This window comes from Blastocystis hominis (genome assembly GCF_000151665.1).
Source record: "Blastocystis hominis, Singapore isolate B (sub-type 7) whole genome shotgun sequence assembly, scaffold_15".
Lineage (NCBI taxonomy): Eukaryota > Bigyra > Opalinata > Blastocystidae > Blastocystis > Blastocystis hominis.
This window is the reverse complement of record NW_013171822.1, coordinates 324,714-346,614: the sequence shown is the minus strand read 5'-3', so window position 1 is coordinate 346,614 and position 21,901 is coordinate 324,714. Positions and strand designations below refer to the sequence as shown.

The window sequence follows — 21,901 nt, the reverse complement described above, 5'->3', positions numbered from 1 at the left end:
AAATAATGTTTGTAACAAACAGCTCACTGATATCGCTTATACATTACATTTGTAGTATTGTGAGAGGTCAAAGCATTCTCATATTTCTGAAAGCCACTTCGAGTATACAACCGATAGGCTCCATAATTATTCTATGATTAACCTGAATACTTAGCAATACACTCCAGACACTCAACTGACACAGTGGAAAACCAGATCGGCGGGCGATCAGCTCGATTGCTTGTAACAAGCAGCTTCCAATACCTTGGTTTTGATACTTCGGGTGGACTTGTAAAAAGTTTCTACGCCTTACACGTTGCATTGCGGAAACTACAAGTATACAACAGGCTCCAGCTTATGTAACCAGTCAATCCGAAATCGGATATCTGCATAACCAACAAATTGCTGCGTCTCTTTTGAACGGACAAGTATGTAATGTGAAGTTTTAGAGTTCATTTCCTTAACTACACGTTGCATATTTAGTAAGAGCCCACTTTCTTCGTCGTCGTCCCATTCATATCCATTTTCAATCCATAGTTTCCGCATGTTATTAATGGTTAACTCATATATCAACTGGATCTTCTCCGTTCCCAACTCTGCAGCTGTATGGCATTCTACTGTAAAATACTCCAGTTTAGAACCAAACCTATGATCTAAACTGAGTATCACAGTCCAACACGCTATTTATTTCATCTTCGGTGAGTCTCCACTGTTTCTCAGCATCAATAACAATCTTTTCGCTCTTTCCACAGTTCAGAGGATCTAGTATCTGATATACCTCATATGATTTGCTTTTGTAGTAAGCATCCTCAAAATAAGATTCCATAACTATTCACCAGTAAGTATTCCAACAAACAAAATAATCCTGAAAGTTACATACTACAAATTTCCTATTTTTGTTAAAGACTCGCGCAGAATTTTCTTCCACTGCTTTAAATCCAACCTTCTGCAAAAACGAATTCGAGATTTCATCCTTCTAGCCATCATTCCTTCTCGATACCCATACTTCCCACACTACTCCCACATAGTATTTACAAAAACAGCGATCTCCGATCGCCTTTGAAAGTTCTACAAACTTTCTGCCCAAGCCTCGACGCCTAAAGGACGATGCAATTTGGATGGATCTAATATTTCAAGAGAGAGAGAAACACATCGTACAGGAGCATGGAGAGCTGTTCTGTGAAGAACCAGTTCTTGAAAAAACGAATAAGAGCAAAACCGACCAGTCTAATATCAAAAAACAAATAAACAGGCTGTGTACTCTTCGTTGTGATATGCTATTATGAAATGAGATGAGCCACTGACCAAAGATTTTCCTATCCTTTAGTAAAAGAACAGACACTCACGCTCATTCACCGCATTCCACTCTTTCCCGTTTTGCTCATCTTTCTTTTTCATATTAGACTCTAGGATCATGTACATTAACTCCATTTCCTCCAAAGATAACTCACTCCCAGTCTTTAGAGATAAGGAGTAATCAGGTCCAATACTGCAATGAGTATACAAAGAAATAAAAATATACTCGAGTTTTCCCTCGTCTTCTTCCCTCCATTTCGCATGTGCATTAACTATTTCTCTATTCTCGTCGTTTTGTTCTATTTCTTTATTCTTCAAGAGATTTTCGAAATAGGCAGCGTTTTGAAGCCTCTGGTCGATATAATCATCCATCGATCTAATATTCAGCTGGAAGCATTTCGTACACTTTCTTGCTGAGGATTTCGTAACATGACTGAAGTTAAGTAACATACAGACAGAGCCACAAAAAAGGATATCTGCTCCCCATATTTACTGGGAGAGTACGGATCGATCACATATTGCAGATGGTCTGTGTACAGATGAAACGCTGGGAGATTATGCTACAAAAAGAGGGGTAAGAGAGGAACAACTTTAAACACTGTCAGTTGACACTTTTGCAGTTGGAAATAACGAGCTAAGTCCTCAGCGAGAAGCATTAAGCATGTCCCTAATCCTGTCTTTTGGTACTGTTGACGAACCATGATGGAGTAACTAATCAAAAAAACGAAGAATAAGATACATGTACAAAATGGAGGTAAAATCGAACGATTCAATGCTAAGTCGGAAGAGAAGATACCCAGCTATACTAGCCATAAAGAAACAACACAAAGAATATACCAGTTGTCTTCCTTGTGACGAATTAGCACAAATCGAGAGGCATTACTGCGAAACTCAGCAACTAGGTGATGCTACACAAGAAAATCCTACGCTCCTTCTTTTCGTCCCATTTCCAAGTGCTTTGCTCGTAGAGTAAATGCATGTTGGCGTAGGTAAAATCGTAAATATCGCTGATAACTTCTTTACTCATTCGGTGGTAAATTTTCTGATCCAAAGTGAATGAGGGCGGTAGAGAAGACACACTAATTCGTAATGTTGTTTGTTGACAGCTCACTTTTTCGAATAAATCAAATTTGGAATTTGTTTCTGCTTCTTGGCCTGCGCTATCAACTCGTATCGCTGCATCATCTCTTCAGTCTCCCTAAAACCTAATTTCGCCTCCAATCTCTCTACCTCTGCTTTCTTTCCCTCTCTGCTGAGTGTCTGTAATAATGCTTTCGATAGATGTTGTCACTCATTGCAGAAAAGTGGCACTTTTTTCAAAGTGTTGCTTTAGTGCAGCCAGTTTTGGAAGAAGATGGTCAACAAGGAATCGTTCGTTTACTGTGCAACCCTTCAAGCTTGCATGTAGCGTCTTTACTGTTTTTGCTCATCTCCTAGCGCCTTCCCTAATGACTCGCATATTTATAATTCAAAAGTATTTATCTATTGAAAGAATCTAATCGAAAGATGTTACAAAGTGTGATTTCAAAGTTGAAGACGGGCGATGTTATTCATTTGAATTTTGTGATTACCGTAGATCGAACTATCATTTTTCGGAGAGTCATTGTGTGTCGCATCGATTTTGGCCAGGAAGGGCGTTGTGGATGATGGGTCGATCGTATTTCTATAGTATCTTATCTAATTGGTAGATATCCATGATGAAAGATATTGCATATTCATGGTGTCAAGCTCATCCCGAACTTGTTAAGGCGCTCCCTTCTCAAGTATCATTATCTCAATTGTTAAACCGATCAGTATCGTTACCCGATCGGAAGGAACGACAGTCAGTCAATCTTCTATTTGGTCTCGCACAATGAATATATTCTCGTTTCCACAACCGATTCGACTCCCCTCCTCTCCTCCGCCTCCGTCAAAAGCGTGAACGGCTCCACTCTGCACATTGCCCTTCATCATCCTCTTCAACCCCATCCAAACTCCTCTCTTCTTTTATTCCTTCCAAACAACACTTCCATAAAAGTCGAAAGCACCGACTGGCTCTCCTTCCAGTCCCTCATCCAACGGCTCTACGCCTCGTCTTCTCCAGGCAAAAACTTATTCACAGAACTTCTCGCTCAGCGACTCACTCGCGTACGCCACGCTCCCTTCCTTCCATTCTCACATAGCTCTTCGAGCAGGACGGCGTGCTCATTCCTCGCTACTACAACGTCTACCGAACCAAGCGAGAAAGCGACATTTACTGGAAATGGAACCCTCTGCTGGTCCCTTCCTCCATCAAATCGCTGCGTACGGCGTTCGAAGGCTTGGCAGTGTAGAGGCGCTTCTCCGACTCATCTGCTCGCACCTCCAGAAAGAGCCCAGCGCGTTTATCTTTCTAGAGCCCGTCGATCACACCGTTCGTTTCCACGCTTCCCTTGAGAGTAGAAATTCCCGAGCTATCGCAAGCTCATCCCCAATCCGATGGATCTTTCCACCGTCTCGCATCGCATCGATCGCAATTACTACTCGAGTTTCGAAGCGTTTCATCGCGATATGCTCACCATCTTTTGGAACGGCTGCAGCTTCAATCCGTTTCACGACATTTGGTATCAGCAGTGCGTCGTGCTGAAGGTCTGCTACATGAACATCGTCAAACAGCTCGAAGAGAGCGGGGTTCTCAATGCAATCGAAGCAGCATCGCGCGTGGAAAGCAATCAAATCGTTGCAGGAGAGAATCGAAACGGGGAGATCGTTTGTTTTACGTCGTCTTCGACGCCTTCGTGTCGAATCGTCGCGAAGAACAGCGAGTCGTTCAAACGGAATTATTTCGAGATTCAGAACGTGCGGCCGTTGGTGAACTATCCTGTTCGATTCGTGAAACGCGATTTTGAGCGAAGTAGGAATGGGAGAAACTGCGAAGGGTAGGGAATGGAGACGAAATCTCGGTGAAGCAAGGCGATTTGGTGTTTGTTCTGAAGGAGGAAGGGGAAATGTGCGAAGTAATGCGATCGGATTTAGTCGAGATGGGAATTGTGCCGCGTGATTTGCTAGAGGCGGATGAAAATGGATTGTGGAATCGGATCATGGAGGGAAAGGAGATCAAGCGAGTTCGGATTTTGAAGCAAGGAAAGCTTGTGAATGGTGAGGGAGCCGTGAAGACAGCGTTCATAGATTTTGCAGAATAATGTAATGGATTGTTTGTTATATAGGGAATCATTGTTATTTGTAAATAGAAATGAAAATAGGGCTGAAGATAATGGTTGTGTGAATGCATTTAAAATAAAACGAACCACGTAGCTTTTCTAGCTACAATCCTTGCCTTTACTAAGTCTAGTGATTCAGTGGGTAAACGAAAAACGAAATGATTTCTAAAGCACATTGCTGCGTGTTACTATTGTAATTAGATGAGGTGCAACATCTTACTATGATTGAATCACTCTTCACACTCATGTGTGATATTTTATATTTGAATAATCTTGAATAAATAAAGCAAATGAACCCATTTCACAGTTAGAGTATTTGTGTGATATAGCTTTGTAATACTCTATTTAGCGTAAAGTCACTACCTATGAATAGAAATAGATGTAGCCTAACGAACTGATAGCGGCTAAACAAAATGGATCAATACTGCTGTTGTTTAGAACTTGATACTCTCTGTATCATGAGAAAAGATCCAGACTCATCGCTTCTTTCAATTGTACTGACTCTTGTATTCTAATCAACTTGATGATAATTGAACGTTTATTTGTATTCCACTTTCAGTAACCTTTTGTCACTATGATAAAAATGTCAATAAGAACATTAATACATTTTAACAAAAAAGAGCTTTCCACATTTAATACAAGTAAAATAACAATTTGATCACTTGGAAAGAAAAGCTAAACAATGTGCTAGTTTGCTGCGATATAGTTTTATTCATTATTTTACTCATGATGGAACATTTTTCTGAAAAGATAAAAGAAAATACAGCATTATTATTATTTCTATGCAGAAAAACACATACATTTTTGGTCATTATTTTTGAAATGTCATGCAATGGATGTTTTGTTTTTTGTATTCTTTTAGTACTTTATGGTTTTACAAATGTGTCAAGATCGGTATTAAGCGGAGTTACGTTCGTACTAGAGAAGAATGTACACTTTTGAATTTGATATTAGATTTAGCAATACAAAGGATTGCAGTTCGATCTCTTTAGAACCAGAACACCGAATCCGAAACAAAATTCTTCTTTGGCTTACCAGAGTGTTCTATTCGACAACTGCAGTTCATTAGCTGTTAATAATACATTTCCAACAGAAGTCTCAAGAAACGATACAGTTGTACGTACCAGCATGATTGTGGCTACAAATACAACGGTAACGAGATCTATTTCAAATGTAACACAAAAAATTATTACAGGTAATGTGAATACAAGAGTTGTGGAGAAACCAAGAATAGTGAAAAGAAAGAGCAGCAGAGCCAGACGAAAACACTATTCTGCATACAAAAGAAGAGCACTAAATAATCAAAAGAGACAAGAATCGGACCTGTCCAAGTATGTGAAATGTCAATTAGGTGAAGGAGGTCTGGCAAACAAGTTCTTCGGTATTGTTTCTTACTATGTGATCGCATCCCTTTTGAACGCCACAATCATTTGTATTTTTTCGTTATTATCTTTGATTTAGTTCCTTATCCAAATTCCCGAATGTATTTTACAATTACGGACTTGTCAAACAAGCCAGTTCAATACTCTTTCAATCATAATTTTCCGAGACGAACTTCCTTCTCACAAATAGATACATGTTTCTCAAAAGACTCGATTATAGCACAATACTTGATGCAACATCCAATTAATACTATTTTTAAAAGAAGATTCATAAGAATCACTACAAATTGTCCTCTGTTTGCTTGGATGACATATAACAACCAAACTTACAATTCTCTTGTGAGACTTGGGTTTTTAAAGAATGAACCATTCAATTCAGCCCATTCTGGTGTTTATGGATTCCGTGTTTTATCCTATGTAATGAAGAATCATTTTGTATTTAGTAAACAGTTTTTGGAGAAAGTGGGCGCAAGAAGAAAGGCAATCGGAGAAGGGAAGTGTATTGGTTTTCATATGCGAATGGGTAATACAATCTCCGACTTTAAGGACACTCATCAGTTTTTGTTGAATAGCAATATTCCATCTTTTGGCAATTGCTCAATCGTTTCAAAATTGAAAAATGCAACCATCTTTGTATCTTCTGATTCCAATTCTGCAGTACAGAAAATCAAAAACATGCTTCCCAATCGTAAAGTGGTTTCCTTCCACAGAAAAGCGGCCCATACAGGGAATATCGATTTTCCAAAGAAAGAGAATATGGATCTCAGCAATACACTGCTCGATTTGGCTACTCTGGGTATTTGCGACGAACTCGTTGGTACAAAGAGCAGTACATTTACCATTCTTGCTTCATCTCTAATTGGAAAGCTCCCCTACCTTGTTGGCCGCAAATCGAATTGTTTTATACCTCCTAGTTTGTTCTAGTTTCAGTTTTTTTCTTGCTTGTTTATTCTAAATGGTTGTGTGTCGAAATATTAGTGATGAGCTCAAATACAAACATCATCTTTCGTTTTATTCCATTGTAAATCGAAACTAGGTTTATGCTTTGTGGATATCAAGAGTACGTTTTCTATAATGAATATACTCCATCAAATGTATCTAAGAATCAGTAGGTAATCACTAGTTGTGAACAGTCGACTATTCTTGCTGGTATTTTTTGAATTTTTGGTATTATTGATTAATGAATGTCATTGGTCCATGCTGATGTTCAGAAGACTGTTTCATTATTAAATGTACCCTTGAATACGATCATTCTGCTTTCATGTGCCTATTTCCGTATCATACATCTACGGTTCATAATAGCATTCACAATTGTCTTTATCATTTATAGCACGTTTTTATTGGCTAAAAAACAGTGGATATTAGTAATTTACGCTATAATAAAGTTATTGAATCATAAAAAGTGATGCTTCTAACCCACAGTACGTTCCATACAAGTTACTAGGAGAATCTCTCTTTACATTCGTACTGATATAACATCTGTAGATACACTGATTTAACAAAATCAATAGAAATGGCCACATCACAATTCTTCATCTATTCCATCTCGTTTTCGATATTATAATATGTTTACTTAAAGAATTTAGATTGTGACTACATGAATAAGCACAGAACTTGTTGATTGTTGGATTTACACACCCCATATAGACTGCATATTTGAATTTAAATATTAAGAAGTGGCATGTTTCAGAAATATGAACGCAATTCAGAGTGAAAGAATGATCCTCATGAAAACTTACTAGAATAATGTTATGATATATTAGGAAAACAGTTTATACCCTATGAATCTAATATGGTAATATTGTGGATTTGAACACGCTCCTGAATGAGCTACTCTTTCCTATTGGTAGTATCAATTTGCTATGTATTCATGACAATAACACATTCCTTTATCAATTATACTATTTACTAGTACTAGTGTGACTATATTGCGAATCGGGGAAAATCACCTAACGCTACAATCAAAAATTAGCTTGACATCGGTATTCGCGATGTAGACTCACACCCAAAACCATAGATCAAAAAAGGAGAAACAATGTTCCGTGGGAAAAATGGGGAATATAGTGAAGATCAAAAAATATTAATGAATACTACTGATATTGAGAGTTTCTACGTTTTGAAACACTGATGAATAGAGTCGGAGCCCGAAGTTAGTGATGTGAATACACCTCTTTCGGATATTGAGGACGAGGTAGATGAGAGCGATAAGTCTACCGGGTTTCAGGTAGATCATTATGGAAGTGTGTGAATTAGTTCGCTGCAAACCTTATGAAGTCAATTACAGGCTCTACCTCTTTGATATTTCCATTCACAATATGGAAGGTAAGCACTCTTGCCATCATCTCACCAACCAGATGGGTTTAGTTACTGGTACATTGTTCACTCTCTATACTGTGTACATATATGCAACTACCACCTGGAGATTGCTTCAAGTGTATAATCATTATAAGGGAGAGCAAAAGGTAGTACTATTTAGGGATTTTCTATATCTAGATTGAAAAGGACCCAAGGTATAACCTTGACAACGATTATACCGTTCTTTGCTACAAGTGTTTCGGAACTTTTGGCTATTGGTTAATGTTACTCAGTACTTTAATTACTCTTTGGGGATCGGATATGGGAACCATGGTACTTATGACAGATCTACTCGTGAGTTTGCCGTGGTTCAATTCGTTTTCGGAAAACGAAACGACGCGTCGATTAGTTGCAACCATCATTTTGTTCATTTTGTGTTGGTTGACTTGCATTTTCAAAAATCCGACGTTTGTTTTCTGTGATTGATTGTGATGTTACTAGTTTGTTAGCCGGAATTTCTTCTTTGGGATTGATAGCGCTGATTGTTGCCTTCGTAGCAGCTTTGATGTAAGAATGAATTGATTAATGCGTGTAACGAAATAGTTATGGAGGAATCACATTTGGCCTGAGTTGGGATTCATCAGTTTTATGGCCTCTGAGTTTCAAAGACGTTCTTTCGACATTGGGTATTGTAATCAATGCTTTTGGTTTTATGTTGTTATTATTCCCTCTTTATGTATATATTCTTATTCTCTGAGTAAAGTCTAACGAATAGAACGAAATGAAGGAAGCATACAAACCAAAAGTCGGTCGCTATGTCAACTTTGGAGTAATTACTATCGGTTTACTTTATCTTATTCCTGGTATCATTCTGTTCCTCATGTATCGATCGGATCCAAGTTCATTATACCAGTTTTAGAGTCACTTCTAGATGGAATTCACGGCGCAATTTTGATGAATCTGCCCCAGGACTCTCTCTATTACATCATCATTGCCATCACTATGCTCATTACTTTATGGGGATCTTATCCTCTTCTTTTGCTTCCGTGCTTCCAAATTCTGGAAACCAATAAGCGTTTGATATTTTACATTGCGTTTAATTGGTTAGCTCATCGTGATGGTAAATTCTTCGTGAAGGATGCATATCGTTTTTGGACGCGAACGATCCAAGTGGTATTGCTGACTGTTCTTGGTTTCTATATTCCGATTTTCAGTTCAATCAATGCAATCAATATCCTTGAATTCAAATGAAGATACTTGAGATTTCCTTCATTGTCAATTGGAAGCTTCACAGGTGTTGTTGTGTCTCAATTAATCCCTGCTGCATTACACATGGTGGCAGTTGGTAAGAAGCAAGGCTTGTGGCTATGGATGGAAGATATTATTATTCTCACTTTATTTTTCTTTGTCATGGTAATCTGCACATACAGTTCCGTAGTCGATATGATCCACCAGTTGAAGTCTTCTTGAATTGTTTGTTATAAATCTATTTCGTTTTGTAACATGAGTGATATATCCGGTGATGCATATGATTTGATGTGCTTTGAAATGGTAAATATGATAGTAGGAGGAGATTAGCAATCGTCAATCGTAGGTTGGTGATAAATGGTCCGAAGTCTCTGAATCGAGTGACAATGAAGAATCTAGGAAAATTGAATCACTTGGCGTTTCCATTGGATATCGATGGGCAGAAAAGTTTGATATCTGTGTTTTCATTGAACTGCAGTCAAAAGATACACAACCCCGCTTGGAACAATCTAATCGAAGTGATGCGCGACGTTTGCTCCAATTTTTGGTTGGATGTATTTGGAGAGGAATGTCCATCGATGCACACAGATAACAGCGTATTTCTTATCCGTATATATGAAAGGTAGAATATTTTCGTGCTTTCGAGCAAGCGGATTCGTCCTCTGTCGAAAATCCAGCCTCTTGCAAACGGACAAACTCGTTTACGCGCTTATGCCCTTCTTTACAAAGGCATGCTTGATGGCATCATGTCTTTAGCAGGTTTCCAAGTCACGGCAACATTCCGTCAGAACCGGAATAGTGGAGACTACGAATTCATCCTCACCTCCGTATCGTGTGTTTGTTCCCAAGAAACAGGAAGCAAAAGAAACGCATTTACTCCTCAATGCGCAGCAACTTCGACAGAATGTCCTCTTCGTTGTCTCCCTCTCGTTTCCTCAGCGGCAGCAGCGAGGCCATCACGGGAAGCGCGGTGAGCCTCTTGCAATCCGCCAGTTGCATCCGAATGTGTTCGTTGAGATCGTTATTCGTCGTGTTTACGCAGATTCGAATGAGATTGAAGAAGGCCGACATCACGAGCGAATCCTCCGATGCGTGCCCCTCGCCGAATAGAACGACGGGCTTCAGATAGTTGCGTTTGATGAAGAATCGCCGATACCACATCTGCGAGGATGCGAGACAATTGGAGAAGAATTGAAGGCAGGCTACGAATGACTGAGTCGGAATGAAAGAGGAAACAAAGTTGAAGAGTTCGGTTTGAAGAGTGGAGAAACTCGAGAATCGACGGAATGACGTTGTTTTTGAGAAGAAAAAACTGCGCGTTGGTGCCGTGCTTTTCTTCAAACTCGGTAAAAAGACGGAGCACCAGAGATGCTGCGGGTGTTTTGTTTGTGATGGCGGGAAGTGCGAGGGGATAAAAGTCCTCGTAGAACGCCTGAACGAACTGCGAGTAATTGCGAGATCCCTCCGCACTCTCTAGAAGCGTGTGAATGATGTTAAGACTGGCCAGCTGGAGTTCGTAATGCTTCTGAAAAGGTGAGAAATGGATCAACAAACATAAAAAAAGAAAAGAAAAGAAAGGGGAGAGAACCACTCGCCCATGCCAAACAATTCAAAACAACATTATAAAACAACATACATCATCGATCAGCTTGCTCATCACTATCTCGAACAATCCGCACTTCTTCGCCAGAACGAACTCGCGGAACGACTCGCTATTGAACGACACGCGATAATCCAGAATGTTCATCAGCCTCGACACATCGTGCTCCTCCACGCTTCGCTCGCCCAGCAATTCAAAAAGCGAATTCGAAAGCCGATCCGTCGAACCTTCCAGCTTTCTACGCATCACTTCCACTCCGATTCACCGACTTCACGATCAATTCTTGTTCTTCAACACCCAATTCCTTCGTGTGAAACATCAATTCCGTCAAAATTCCAATCGACACCTTTCGTTCCGAGTTCTTTCCTTTCAGCCACGCCAGAATCATATCAAGAATCGCGGTATTTGTAGCGATGGACAAAACGATTTTGTGCTGTGTGTCGATGATATGAATCCCTAAAGCGGAGGGAATGATCTCGTTGATGGGTTGCGGATCCACGGCGTCGCGGAAGAAGATCAAGCGATAGAGTTTGTGGATCAACGCCTTCACCTCCTCCGTCAGACACGGAATAGTATTCCAGCAATGCACCTGCGTGTTGAAAAACTGCCGATACTCCGCTTTGAAGGGCAGTTCCGGCTTGTCTGCTCGTTACCATGTTTACATCCGTTCATACACTCCATGATTCCGATGAATTTGCTGAAATTGTCGTCCGCGAAAAGCTCGCCCACCAAATCTTCATACCCCAAGTCTACTACGCGTCACATGCGCTCAATGAGTCCACAGATCAAGTGACAGATGTCGTACAACTCGGTGAGCGAGTCCTGCTTGTGCTGCTCTTCCAGCTGGGGAAAGACGTTCAAAAGATCGTGAAGATAAGCGTATTCCTGGACGTTACATTCATTCAAAATAGAAAAAAATCAAAATACATTTTTACATAATAGAGTTCTGAACGAATCGCGCTGGATCACGTCAGCATTGGACAAAATGAGATAGATCTCGTGGACAGAGTCAACGGACACGGAAGGGAGATCTAGAGACACTTCTTCGGAAATGTCGTTGGTGGCGCGATGCTCCGCGGTCGCTTTTTGCGCGGCTTGAATCAGCATCCTACGTGAAGAACAGAAAGGAAATTTACATGATAGAATCGCGGTCCTCCGACTGAAGAAAACTCAAGGAGTAGGAGAACTTGCTTTCCTTCCATAATAGTAACATTTCTGCAATATCAGTTCATTGTACACACAATTCCATACCATCCACCGCTTCATATGTAGTCATTTCGTTAATCACCATTGGGAGGACCTTCCCTACCATCTTATCAACACCATTCATTACGAGTTCCCATTCTCCATTTTCCTACATATTGTGAATACACTTTCAAACAAATTGGTAAAAACACTCACTCGTTGAAGAACAGAGCAGATGCCAACGAACACCTCCTCCCAGTCATTCCCTGGCTCCATACAAAACAGTTTTGCCAGGTTTTGGTGTTCTTCTCCAAGACTGGCCTTGGATACAGCAGTATTCATTGCTTTCCACAAAGACAACTACGGAATGGAAAGTTGATAATGACCCGAACTAGAAAAAACTCTAATGACCAGAAAGGGCTATTATTCTCTAATTTCGAATGCACATTTATTAAATTCATGTGAATGCAGTCATGCCTATTTATCGATTCGAATGAATCATAAAGACCTGGGCGGTTATCGTTTTGGAGATGTCATTTTGATATGTTGTCAAGCTATTTGGTTGACAGAAGTACAGATTGTTAACCCATCACTTGGATATGGACACTTTGGAGACGAAGACCATTCAAATGTATATTCAATTTGATGATGAACCTAGTGATTTTATGAAGGTACAATCCGTTTTAACTATCTCACTGTAGCAAGTACTGACCGATTCCCTCAGTACGATTCCTGAGCTAGTTAGCTGTGGTTGCGGGTTTCTTACGCCTAGTCCTCTGAAAATACGCCAAGTAGCAACAATTTTTCTCTGGAAGGCAAGGAAGTCAAAACGTCCCCCTCTTTTCACTTTCTCTCTTGGTTTCTCCACTCGATCACATACATTTCTGCCATTTCTATTGTATATATGACTGTTCTCTTCTTTCGGAAGGGACTGGCGCCCTTCTCCTCCAACTCCATGGTGGGGATTTCAAGCTGCTTCTTCCTCTCTTGTGGAATGCTTAACTGGAGTTTTACCCCACTGAGCACTACCCAAGTGAAGCTGGTGACATTCTTCCTATTTCCATTCACCCACGAAGGAGTCATTGATTGTTTGTCTTACATCACACTCAACGTTCTGTGCGAGTTGCTGCTGCTCGCTGAGTTTCACTACACGGAGATCCGCCTTTTGGGGTCCTTTTTGTACACACAGCTCTGTATTTTGTGCACTTCCTATCTGCTTTTTCCTTCAAGCACAGTCAATGGGTTTCGGAGTTGGTCCTTAGTGCTCCAAATGAACGTGCTCATCGCGTACATTATTCGAATGTGCTGCGGACCCCCAAAACATAAATTAACACTTACGTTGATCTGTCTGATAGGGTCGTTGGTGGTGGATATTATTCTGGCATTTTTCCTCTATGTATATTCGGTGGCCGTTGATATCGCAGGCATTTGCATCGGTGTTGCTTTTTCTCTGTCCTTTTTCCCTTGGGGACAGTTTCCTCAGCTTTGTCCGTTTTTGTACCATCCGCTAAGCGCCCATTGCAAGTGGTTGACGATTCCTGTTCTGATTGGGTTCTTGCTCCTCTTCTTGTTGGGAGTTACCACGATCATAGTATGCTCTTTACTAATGAGCTAATTTTTGGTTTGTTGTTACAAAATAAATGAGGTTTTTATATTGAAATCACATTTTTGGAAAAATGGCTACTCGGCTTCCTCGTATGCTTCATGGATTTTGTACGAAATAGGTAATAGAGACATCGCCCATCTTATCATTTTGGGAAGCTTTGTGTGTCTTGCCGTTCTTTTCGGATTGTTGTTTTCTAAGTTTCTTTTCTCTCCGAACGCGTCATCTAGCTTAGGAAGCCAACGTTTGAAGGTATCTTATAAGCCAACGTAGGCTAATGGTAATCTACTCCTTGCTAGAGACTTATCGGGGTATCATTTCGGAGGACTTGGAGCGATTAATACGAAAACGCATTTTGATAGTCCCTATCTGAGTGTAAGCTGTTTTCTCGTTTTCTCATGCAGATTATGTTCTGGCTCAAGCCAAGTGCTTCAGGACCGGAAGACAACATGATGATTGTCGGTAATCGAGTGATTTCCTGTAACGTCACCTCCTCGAACATTGGCTTTGGTGTGTATTATAGCAAGTCAAGTGAGTAAGCTATTTGTTGTTGTTGTTCCATGCGAAGAACTATAAATGTGATTTGGAGATCGCGCAATTCCCCCTGTGAAACTCTATCTAGCCCTCTTCATGTACGTGCAAATCAATGGACGCACATTGCGGTCGTCTTTTCTCCCTTTGAACCCGATGTGGATATTAGTGAAATGAGTAGCTTCTTCTATCCGAAATTTTATTTTTAGGTGAAGGAGCCTATCCAGCAATTAGTAATCTTTACATTAATGGAAGGCTCGTTGCTTCCAAAGTCCAAGTGCGCTTCTTTTCCGAGGTAGCGAGCTGGAATACTATTTCTCATTCCAATAGATGTACCAAACCGTTGTTATTGGAGGCGATGCGAAGAACGGGGCTTTGCTGAAGGGAAGAGTGTTTATGCTGATGATGCTGGGTCAAAACATCGAGCCATTGGATATAAAGCAAATTTATGAAGGACGGAAGTTGGCGGGAGATTTGTATAACAAGGCAGTGGTTGCTTTTGGTTATGCTCAGGAATGGAGTGTTTGTTTACAAACAGAGGAATGAGAGAAAAGCGTTTCGAATCGAGAACGAGTGATTGCGTACATGTTGCAGTCAACATAGCCGTGATCGGTTGGGAAATACTCTTTCTTGGTTCCCTCGAATTGCATTCCGGATTTCACCATCACACGCCCCGAAGCAGGGTTTTCTTGACTATGGATGGATTCGACACGCTGGAAGTTCAGCTCTTCGAAACAGAATCGAATCAATCTCTTGCAGGCTTCACTCATAAGCCCCTTGTTCCAATGGTCTTTCCGCAAGATGTACCCGATCGATCCTTGATTGTGGTATTCTACGATCTCATTGATCGCAATCGATCCGACACATTCGCCGCATTCCTTGCAGACGATGCACCAATTGTAGCAATGAGGATCCGAATTTCCGTTCACCCATATGTTTACGATGTCCTCGCTATCTTTTATGGATTTGTGAGTTTGAAACCGCATAAAGCGGGTAGTTTCGTCATCAGATGCATACTTGAACACGTATTCAGCGTCTTCCTTCTTGAAGGGTCGAAGAAGGAGTCGCTCTGTTTCCAAGACAACAGCTCCTTTGTGAGTAATACACATTTTTGAGAAAAGAGTCTAACAACATCAGAAATTTCCAGGAAAATTCTCTTGAACAAACAACAAACTCTTTCATAAAACCATCTGCCAATACCGACGCAAACCCAGCGAGGAAGATACTTCCAAAAATGCACATTACACTCACATTGAACAACTTCAGATTATTCTTTGCAATGCACTTCCCCATCCACGGACAGTGATGATCCAACTAGTTCTCACAATTTCTAGCAATTCGTACGTCAAGAGAACACACCTGACACACATCACAATGGCAGGAACCGCGAGGTCGCTCCACTTCGCAGATTCTGCAAATTGTGAGCGGCTGCGATTCGAATTTGGCAGGAATTCCTCTCCAGATGATTCCCTGGTTCGATAATGTGGTGGTCATCAAGATCCAGAACACGCAAAAAAACAAAAAGCAAACAACTGCGTAAATGTAGGGGTTCTGAATCACTCTTCTACGCTGAATTCAGCTTGAGGAAAGTACTTGAACTGGTAAGTATCGTAAAGGAGAGCAACCAGCAGAAATATGTAGGTACATAGCATCGTGATCCAGTCAGGACCCAGAACACATACTAAAGGGAAATAGGAATGTTTCAACTCGTTTCCCCAGAGGAGAATATTCCGGCCTAATCTTCCGCCTGGACTCAACAATATGACAAAAGCTTACCTGTTTTGGGATACCCAAGGACCTTGATCAGTGAATGCGGCTCTGGATTCTCGGTGAATTTATCGCGACCGCCTACCCGTCGCATGGGCGACGTTGGGGTTTCCGCAGATTGATTTTGTTCCGGAGGGGGATCTAATTCGTTCTTCTCATAGACAGGTACTTGCACCTCTGGCTGGACTGCCTATAGAATCAAAAAGGGGACGTAATCTAACATCGACTGCAGACTGAATCTTCGGCTGCTCCACAGCCGGTTCAGTGGCAGGGACGACGACAGGAGCATCCTTTTCCTCCATTTTCAAGAATAAAAAGTGATATAAACTATTGTTAAAACAAACAGCCAGTTCATTGTTCCTCTGTTTTTCTCCTGCGTAAACCTTCATCCGCCAGCAGTTTGTCTGCAAAATCATCAACTACACGCTGTTTTTTCCTCTCTTCTTTTGAAGATTCGGCTTCTTCCGCTTCCTCGACTTCTTCGTTTTTGTTCTCCTCTGATTTTGCTTCTGCTTTTGATTTGGAGTTTGGAATTGAATTTGAATCGGAACTCGATGTTGATTTGGCTGTGGGATGTACTTTGGGCGAGGAGGAAGTTGATTTCGATGGAGAACTTGGACCCGGAATTGGAGCGGCAATAGCCTTCTTATCCATGAAATTCCTCGTTTTCGGGGTCATTGGCTTGATCTTTTGATTCGATTTCCAGTACACGAAGGCGATGGCCAGACATCCAATCAAACAGAAAAACAATTCAATGAAAAACAAGGACTACAATCAAACAAACATCCCGAGACTACCAAAAACAACACAAAGATAAACCCACAGAAGAACCGATATCGTTGAAGATAGTAGCGAAACCCTGTCATTTTCAAATCAGCTTTCAAACAAGCATTGGTGACAATGACACTTGGATTGTACAACGTAAATCGCACGCGATCTGCCTGTTGGAAAGAGCTCTAACTCACAATCGAATCCAAAACAAACAAAAGCCTCATCCGAAACACACTCGAATTCCCTTGTTTCCCCCTCGCGAATGAACCCAAAAGCGGCCAGAGGGTAAAACACAGTGCTCGCTAAGAACGATTTCACGATAAAGGTGAATCCGTTCTGATAAACCTCAGCGCTCTTTCTCAGAAGCGTACCATTCGAACTAAAGATTTGACAGTCGATCATATACACGCCTGTCCAAATGTTGGGAGCAGAGTAAGGAAGCATGTATTCCATATTCAAACTGATGTGAGAACCTTGATACTAGTGTGCACTCCCTTTCAGACTGGCTACCTGCATCTTCGTCGCACGAAGTGAGTCAATTAGTGTGGCGTATTTCACATCAGCCATCGGAATGATGTTGTTCTTCACTCGCTCATCGTATGATTTGTAATAGTTCCTATGGATTGATTGATTGATTGAACAGAGAAAATACGAGTAGTCAAATGCAATGGGATATGGATTGGAATCCGATGGAATCAGCTTGTGATACACATACTCATATACAATGATTGAAGTAGTAACAGAAGTCAGCAAAACGCATGACAAGACACAAAATATAAATATGCACAGAGTCAAAAACTGTATATACTTTATAAATATCTAAAAGAAATCGCCATTAGTACAGTCCTCACTTGAATATTGAATCGAGTAAAAAACCTCCTTGCGTACTCCAATGGCACAGGTTTATCTTCGGTGGATTTCATTGAAAAAGTGAAAAACACTGCGTATCTCGTACTCATATGAAGTCGTCTGGGGATGATAGACAGGCGGGTTTGGCTCAGTTGGAAGAGCGCGGGTCTCATAATCCCGAGGTCGTGAGTTCGAGCCTCACAACCCGCATTCTTTTTGTCTCATTTATTCACTCTTCTTTTTATGGAACCAACCAGAGACTTGGGAACTGTCATTTTGACAAAGTCGATTACGAACAAGGAAGAATTGGTCGGAAAGATGCTTCCGGATGGTAATTCTGTTGAAACGAACGGAACTACCTATAACAGGTAATATTTGTGTGTTGCTTCGTCAAGTATAGCGTGAATGCATGGATTAACTCGGTCCTTTATGAAAGTGCTTACACTGTTAGTGATTTGGACTCAGATGATAGTGTCTGCTTTGTTTATTTTATCAAACAACAATACAACTCAAAATTCTACGACTACAAAGTATTAGTGGGGTGAAATCCAACAATTGCAACAAAACAACAACAACAACAATGTTGGTATGAAACCACTACTCTTTGTGCACGTTTAAAAAGAGAATAGGCCCAGTCTCCCATCTCCTGGCTAAACATGCAAAGCAGGCACAATACAGTGCCAAGAGTCAACCAACATGCCAAAATTCAATTATATGCTACCTACCATACTACAAATATGTATTGTACAAGAGACTGAAAAAGCCTAAAGCCTAAAATGTAAGTTACGTTCTTCACGACCAATCAATTTCATATCAGACAGTTCGTATTCTAAAACAAAACCCAACATTTCTCTCCCAGAACAAACTTATGCCAGGTAGAATGGAAATCTACAGGCAAATGGGATTCTGGTTGTTTGACTCCATCTTCATTTTCATCGTGAAGCCATGTTGGTTTCGTGATTCAGATCGCAAACCAAACAGGATCTGAAATCATACATACATACGAACGAATCTTTTCAATCTTCACACCGCTTACCTAGAATACATGTTAGATGAATCCAAGAAGGTGGCTAACCGATTTCCGATTAGCCAGTATTCAAATCGATCATTCATCTCATCTTTTGGCTGATGTTTGACACCTTAAGGCATTTTGGACGACTTAAAGCGCTTCGAATCGCCATGATGATCATCACACCACCTACCTTTTCATAGAATACAAGTTCAGGAGAGAGTCGATCTCTAGAAACGGTTAATATGGTTTACAGAATAGTGAAAGGAAGTCACAAGCTAGCTTTCGTGGAGAGTAAACCTCTCTCGATCCATCTTGCAGTGGATTCTGTGTCTAGGTGAACGAGTACCGTTGACCATAAAGAACACTGCCAGCACATTATCACACCACTTACACTTCGATCCTCCCATTCGAATCTAAGGATACACCGTTCCCACAATAAGAGAAAAATGAGTGATGGTTCTCTGATTCCGTTCAGTGATTCTTGATGATCAACAATTCTGTTTGGAACAATCAAATCAAACGCTATTCTTGATTATCTCCTTCCTCAAGTTCAAGCAGAACGCGATTTTCTTGCTGAACTGCTCCTTCGGCAGCGACGTAACCTCTGCACAGTCCTACCTTCACATCTCTCAATCATCCCTACAACTTCCTCTGTAACGAAGTAATCGCCTTCAATTCTCCCCTGGATGATTCCATCGCGTATATTCTTCCCATTACGTGCCTCCTCTACCCCTACTCGCATGCACGTATAACATGCCTCTTCTGCGCTATCCAGCTGCAAAATCGACGCGATCTCGCTCAGCGAAATCCGACTATAGCTCTTGCTCAGCTTCACCAGCGCAATCCGAATCACCGTATTGTGCAATCTCCATGATCATTCCCGCGGGAATCCTACCTCGCAACGATTCGTTCCAGCCGATCTCTCACAAACACGTTATTTCTCGCCTCCACAACGCGTCGATACGCGTCCAAATCGCCCCGCATCACCACCGCGGCCAGCTCTCCATACGGCGACAATTGCCGGTTTCCCGCGGGGATCGGCACCTCGGGGTTCTCTCCTGTTAAAAGCTTAACAAGCACGGAGAGTTTGGCGACCTCCTCGAAGAAGGGTCCGGTCTCCTGGCCGCCCGACTTCTTGTGGATGGAAAATAAACAGTGTTCCGCCTCGGTGTAGTTGAGGAGAACCGTGGAAACCAGGGCTTTGTAATAGGAGAATCGGAGAAACTGCTTGTCGGAGACGTGGGCGGGGAAACTGGCGGTCTGGAGGAAGTGGGAGGCGGTGAGGTACTGGCGGTCGGTGATGTAGACGCGGAGAATGGAGTTGTAGAGCGCGCTCTGCGGGTGAGGCGAGTAGAATAGAAAGCAGAATACGCAGAGAATGCGGTTGTTGTTGAGGCAGCCGATGCGGTACCAGGACAGAAGGTCGCGGAGCAGGGACGGCATCGGGTAGGCCTGGTTGTGCAGCAGCATGAGGTAGGTGCACACACGCGTCACGATGTATTCCTTCTGGATGTCCATGTAGCCTACGGTAATGAAGTTCTGGATCATCGCCTTGATGAGCGAGTAGGCCTGTGGATTAGCCTCCATGCATCCTGAATTCCGTACATCTTCATATTTTGTAATCTTAATAAGCTTATAAACCAAAATGCACGTCAGGTAGTAATCCACGATGTCTTTGCAGGGGGGCTGATGCGGAACCACATCGAGCGTCACTTCCTATTCATTACGAACTTGTATACAGCGAGTACATTGTACTTGGATATAATCGACAAAACATTTGATTTAAATGGGGCACTATCAGAAACGTACTCCTTTTCCAGTGCCTCCAGATGCTGAAACGACAGGTTCTTGCGAATTGACGGAGTGAAGAGCAACACGCGATGAACAACGGCTTCTCCACGAGATGGACTTGCCGAGTTCAGCAAGTGAATATTCTTTTGTACAGCTACACCTTACACAACCATCATGCTTTGTACATGCTAGAATTGTCTTCTCGATGACGTCACCACTTGTGTTATCGTTTCCTGACGTTGATATCGACATTTTGGTTTGATGGAAGTGAAAGAGTGAAAAGGCAGCCAAAACGGGAATTCCAAAAATCATAAGCGAGAAAAAGATGCAGAAAACTAAGCGTTATGCTCATTCCATTTGAAAGTGGAACGCATTTGCGAGTTCCACCGGGCACTGACGTTGTGTCCATGGAGTTAAGTCCGGATGGAAAACTTTACGCGGTAGCCTCACCCTCGTTCCTTCAAATATGGTCAGCTTGCTCTGAATTGATTTTACTAAATCAAGTATCATTGCAACGATCAGATTCTGCGAGTGCTGAGCAACTTCGTCGAGTGTTTGTTGTATGGAGATCAAATAGTCGCCAATTGGCTGTGGTCTGTGGAGAGGGAATTGTGCTAGAGTGGGATGTCGAGTATGAGGAGTACATGTTTGAACAGCATCACAAGAACGACACTTCAATCTATCTACCGAGCTGCAAGCTAACTGCGCTCCCGAAAAGGAACGTTGACGAGTACGGAGAGCCGTTGTGTGTGAGTTCGACTCCCAACAGCATTCTTTTGGGAACTGCGGCTGGCAATCTAGTGGAAATTGAGTGGAGCGGAATTTCTCGCGGATATCCCATCAGCGCTCCCATCATGATCTTTTTGCCTGAAGTGTCCAAAGTTCTGCCGGATGTGTTCGGCTTGAGCTCTATCGACTACGACCCCTATTTAAAGTTGCTGGCCGTCGTGCTAGACAGTCGGTTGACCTTGCTGTTTCGGATCTCCTACGAGAAGCGAATTTACTTCGAGGGATGCTTCGACCTGCACATTTCGAACGCTTCCCGCCTGCGGATGGGAACTCGCTCCCACATTTTGGCGATCGCGAAAACGGACTCGGATGTTTCAGTTTTCGGTTTTCACTGGACCAACGAGTCCGTTCTCCCCGAGAAAGTGTGCGATTTCTCGCTCAGTCGCTACGACACGCTCTACTTCCCTCCCGAAAACTGGGTCCCCGAAGTGACGCATCTCAGCTGGAACGAAGAGAATGATCATCTGGCGGTGAGCTACGGCGCGCGCGGATTCGCCGTGTGGAACTTCCAAGAAAGCCCTATTTTCTGGTACACCGAGAAGGACGCGTCGTATTGTGCGCAGTGCTCCTGCTTTTCGCCCCTGGGGGATGTTTGTTTACTCAACGGTGTCGAAAAGATCGTAG

The 21,901-nt window shown here is 41.9% G+C and overlaps 8 protein-coding genes; 2 read left to right on the top strand and 6 right to left on the bottom strand.

Moving 5' to 3' along the window:
• Nucleotides 1-23: 23 nt before the first annotated feature.
• Nucleotides 24-1,377, bottom strand: GSBLH_T00006372001 (uncharacterized protein; the record flags this gene model as incomplete). The annotated part of the gene is made up of 9 exons (XM_013040515.1): nucleotides 24-131; nucleotides 161-281; nucleotides 314-443; nucleotides 474-625; nucleotides 657-807; nucleotides 856-955; nucleotides 986-1,076; nucleotides 1,138-1,256; nucleotides 1,336-1,377. The coding sequence occupies 9 exons, from the start codon at nucleotides 1,375-1,377 to the stop codon at nucleotides 24-26; spliced, it is 1,014 nt and encodes a 337-aa protein (XP_012895969.1).
• A 262-nt stretch (nucleotides 1,378-1,639) lies between these two features.
• On the bottom strand, nucleotides 1,640-2,570 carry GSBLH_T00006371001 (uncharacterized protein; the record flags this gene model as incomplete). Its single annotated transcript, XM_013040514.1, has 8 exons — nucleotides 1,640-1,651; nucleotides 1,728-1,835; nucleotides 1,866-1,986; nucleotides 2,015-2,080; nucleotides 2,113-2,173; nucleotides 2,203-2,354; nucleotides 2,387-2,473; nucleotides 2,506-2,570. 8 exons carry the CDS (start codon nucleotides 2,568-2,570, stop codon nucleotides 1,640-1,642), a joined length of 672 nt encoding a protein of 223 aa, XP_012895968.1.
• A 402-nt stretch (nucleotides 2,571-2,972) lies between these two features.
• Nucleotides 2,973-4,480, top strand: GSBLH_T00006370001 (uncharacterized protein; the record flags this gene model as incomplete). Its single annotated transcript, XM_013040513.1, has 7 exons — nucleotides 2,973-3,038; nucleotides 3,070-3,402; nucleotides 3,438-3,558; nucleotides 3,588-3,667; nucleotides 3,697-4,147; nucleotides 4,177-4,392; nucleotides 4,461-4,480. The coding sequence occupies 7 exons, from the start codon at nucleotides 2,973-2,975 to the stop codon at nucleotides 4,478-4,480; spliced, it is 1,287 nt and encodes a 428-aa protein (XP_012895967.1).
• A 3,391-nt stretch (nucleotides 4,481-7,871) lies between these two features.
• Nucleotides 7,872-9,382, top strand: GSBLH_T00002011001 (uncharacterized protein; the record flags this gene model as incomplete). Its single annotated transcript, XM_013040512.1, has 9 exons — nucleotides 7,872-7,941; nucleotides 7,972-8,060; nucleotides 8,090-8,158; nucleotides 8,191-8,298; nucleotides 8,330-8,598; nucleotides 8,633-8,698; nucleotides 8,735-8,867; nucleotides 8,907-9,030; nucleotides 9,063-9,382. 9 exons carry the CDS (start codon nucleotides 7,872-7,874, stop codon nucleotides 9,380-9,382), a joined length of 1,248 nt encoding a protein of 415 aa, XP_012895966.1.
• Nucleotides 9,383-10,988: 1,606 nt separating this feature from the next.
• On the bottom strand, nucleotides 10,989-12,506 carry GSBLH_T00006369001 (uncharacterized protein; the record flags this gene model as incomplete). Its single annotated transcript, XM_013040511.1, has 8 exons — nucleotides 10,989-11,217; nucleotides 11,249-11,621; nucleotides 11,654-11,731; nucleotides 11,762-11,864; nucleotides 11,907-12,087; nucleotides 12,116-12,194; nucleotides 12,231-12,284; nucleotides 12,338-12,506. 8 exons carry the CDS (start codon nucleotides 12,504-12,506, stop codon nucleotides 10,989-10,991), a joined length of 1,266 nt encoding a protein of 421 aa, XP_012895965.1.
• A 2,301-nt stretch (nucleotides 12,507-14,807) lies between these two features.
• Nucleotides 14,808-15,407, bottom strand: GSBLH_T00002010001 (uncharacterized protein; the record flags this gene model as incomplete). Its single annotated transcript, XM_013040510.1, has 1 exon — nucleotides 14,808-15,407. One exon carries the CDS (start codon nucleotides 15,405-15,407, stop codon nucleotides 14,808-14,810), a length of 600 nt encoding a protein of 199 aa, XP_012895964.1.
• Nucleotides 15,408-15,476: 69 nt separating this feature from the next.
• On the bottom strand, nucleotides 15,477-15,792 carry GSBLH_T00007053001 (uncharacterized protein; the record flags this gene model as incomplete). Its single annotated transcript, XM_013040509.1, is given in 3 exon segments — nucleotides 15,477-15,488; nucleotides 15,499-15,612; nucleotides 15,658-15,792. 3 exon segments carry the CDS (start codon nucleotides 15,790-15,792, stop codon nucleotides 15,477-15,479), a joined length of 261 nt encoding a protein of 86 aa, XP_012895963.1.
• A 2,396-nt stretch (nucleotides 15,793-18,188) lies between these two features.
• Nucleotides 18,189-20,800, bottom strand: GSBLH_T00002008001 (uncharacterized protein; the record flags this gene model as incomplete). XM_013040508.1 has 7 exons in its annotated part: nucleotides 18,189-19,403; nucleotides 19,434-19,563; nucleotides 19,593-20,032; nucleotides 20,069-20,266; nucleotides 20,303-20,413; nucleotides 20,446-20,642; nucleotides 20,674-20,800. The coding sequence occupies 7 exons, from the start codon at nucleotides 20,798-20,800 to the stop codon at nucleotides 19,248-19,250; spliced, it is 1,359 nt and encodes a 452-aa protein (XP_012895962.1). The 3' UTR covers nucleotides 18,189-19,247.
• Between the last annotated feature and the right edge of the window lie 1,101 nt (nucleotides 20,801-21,901).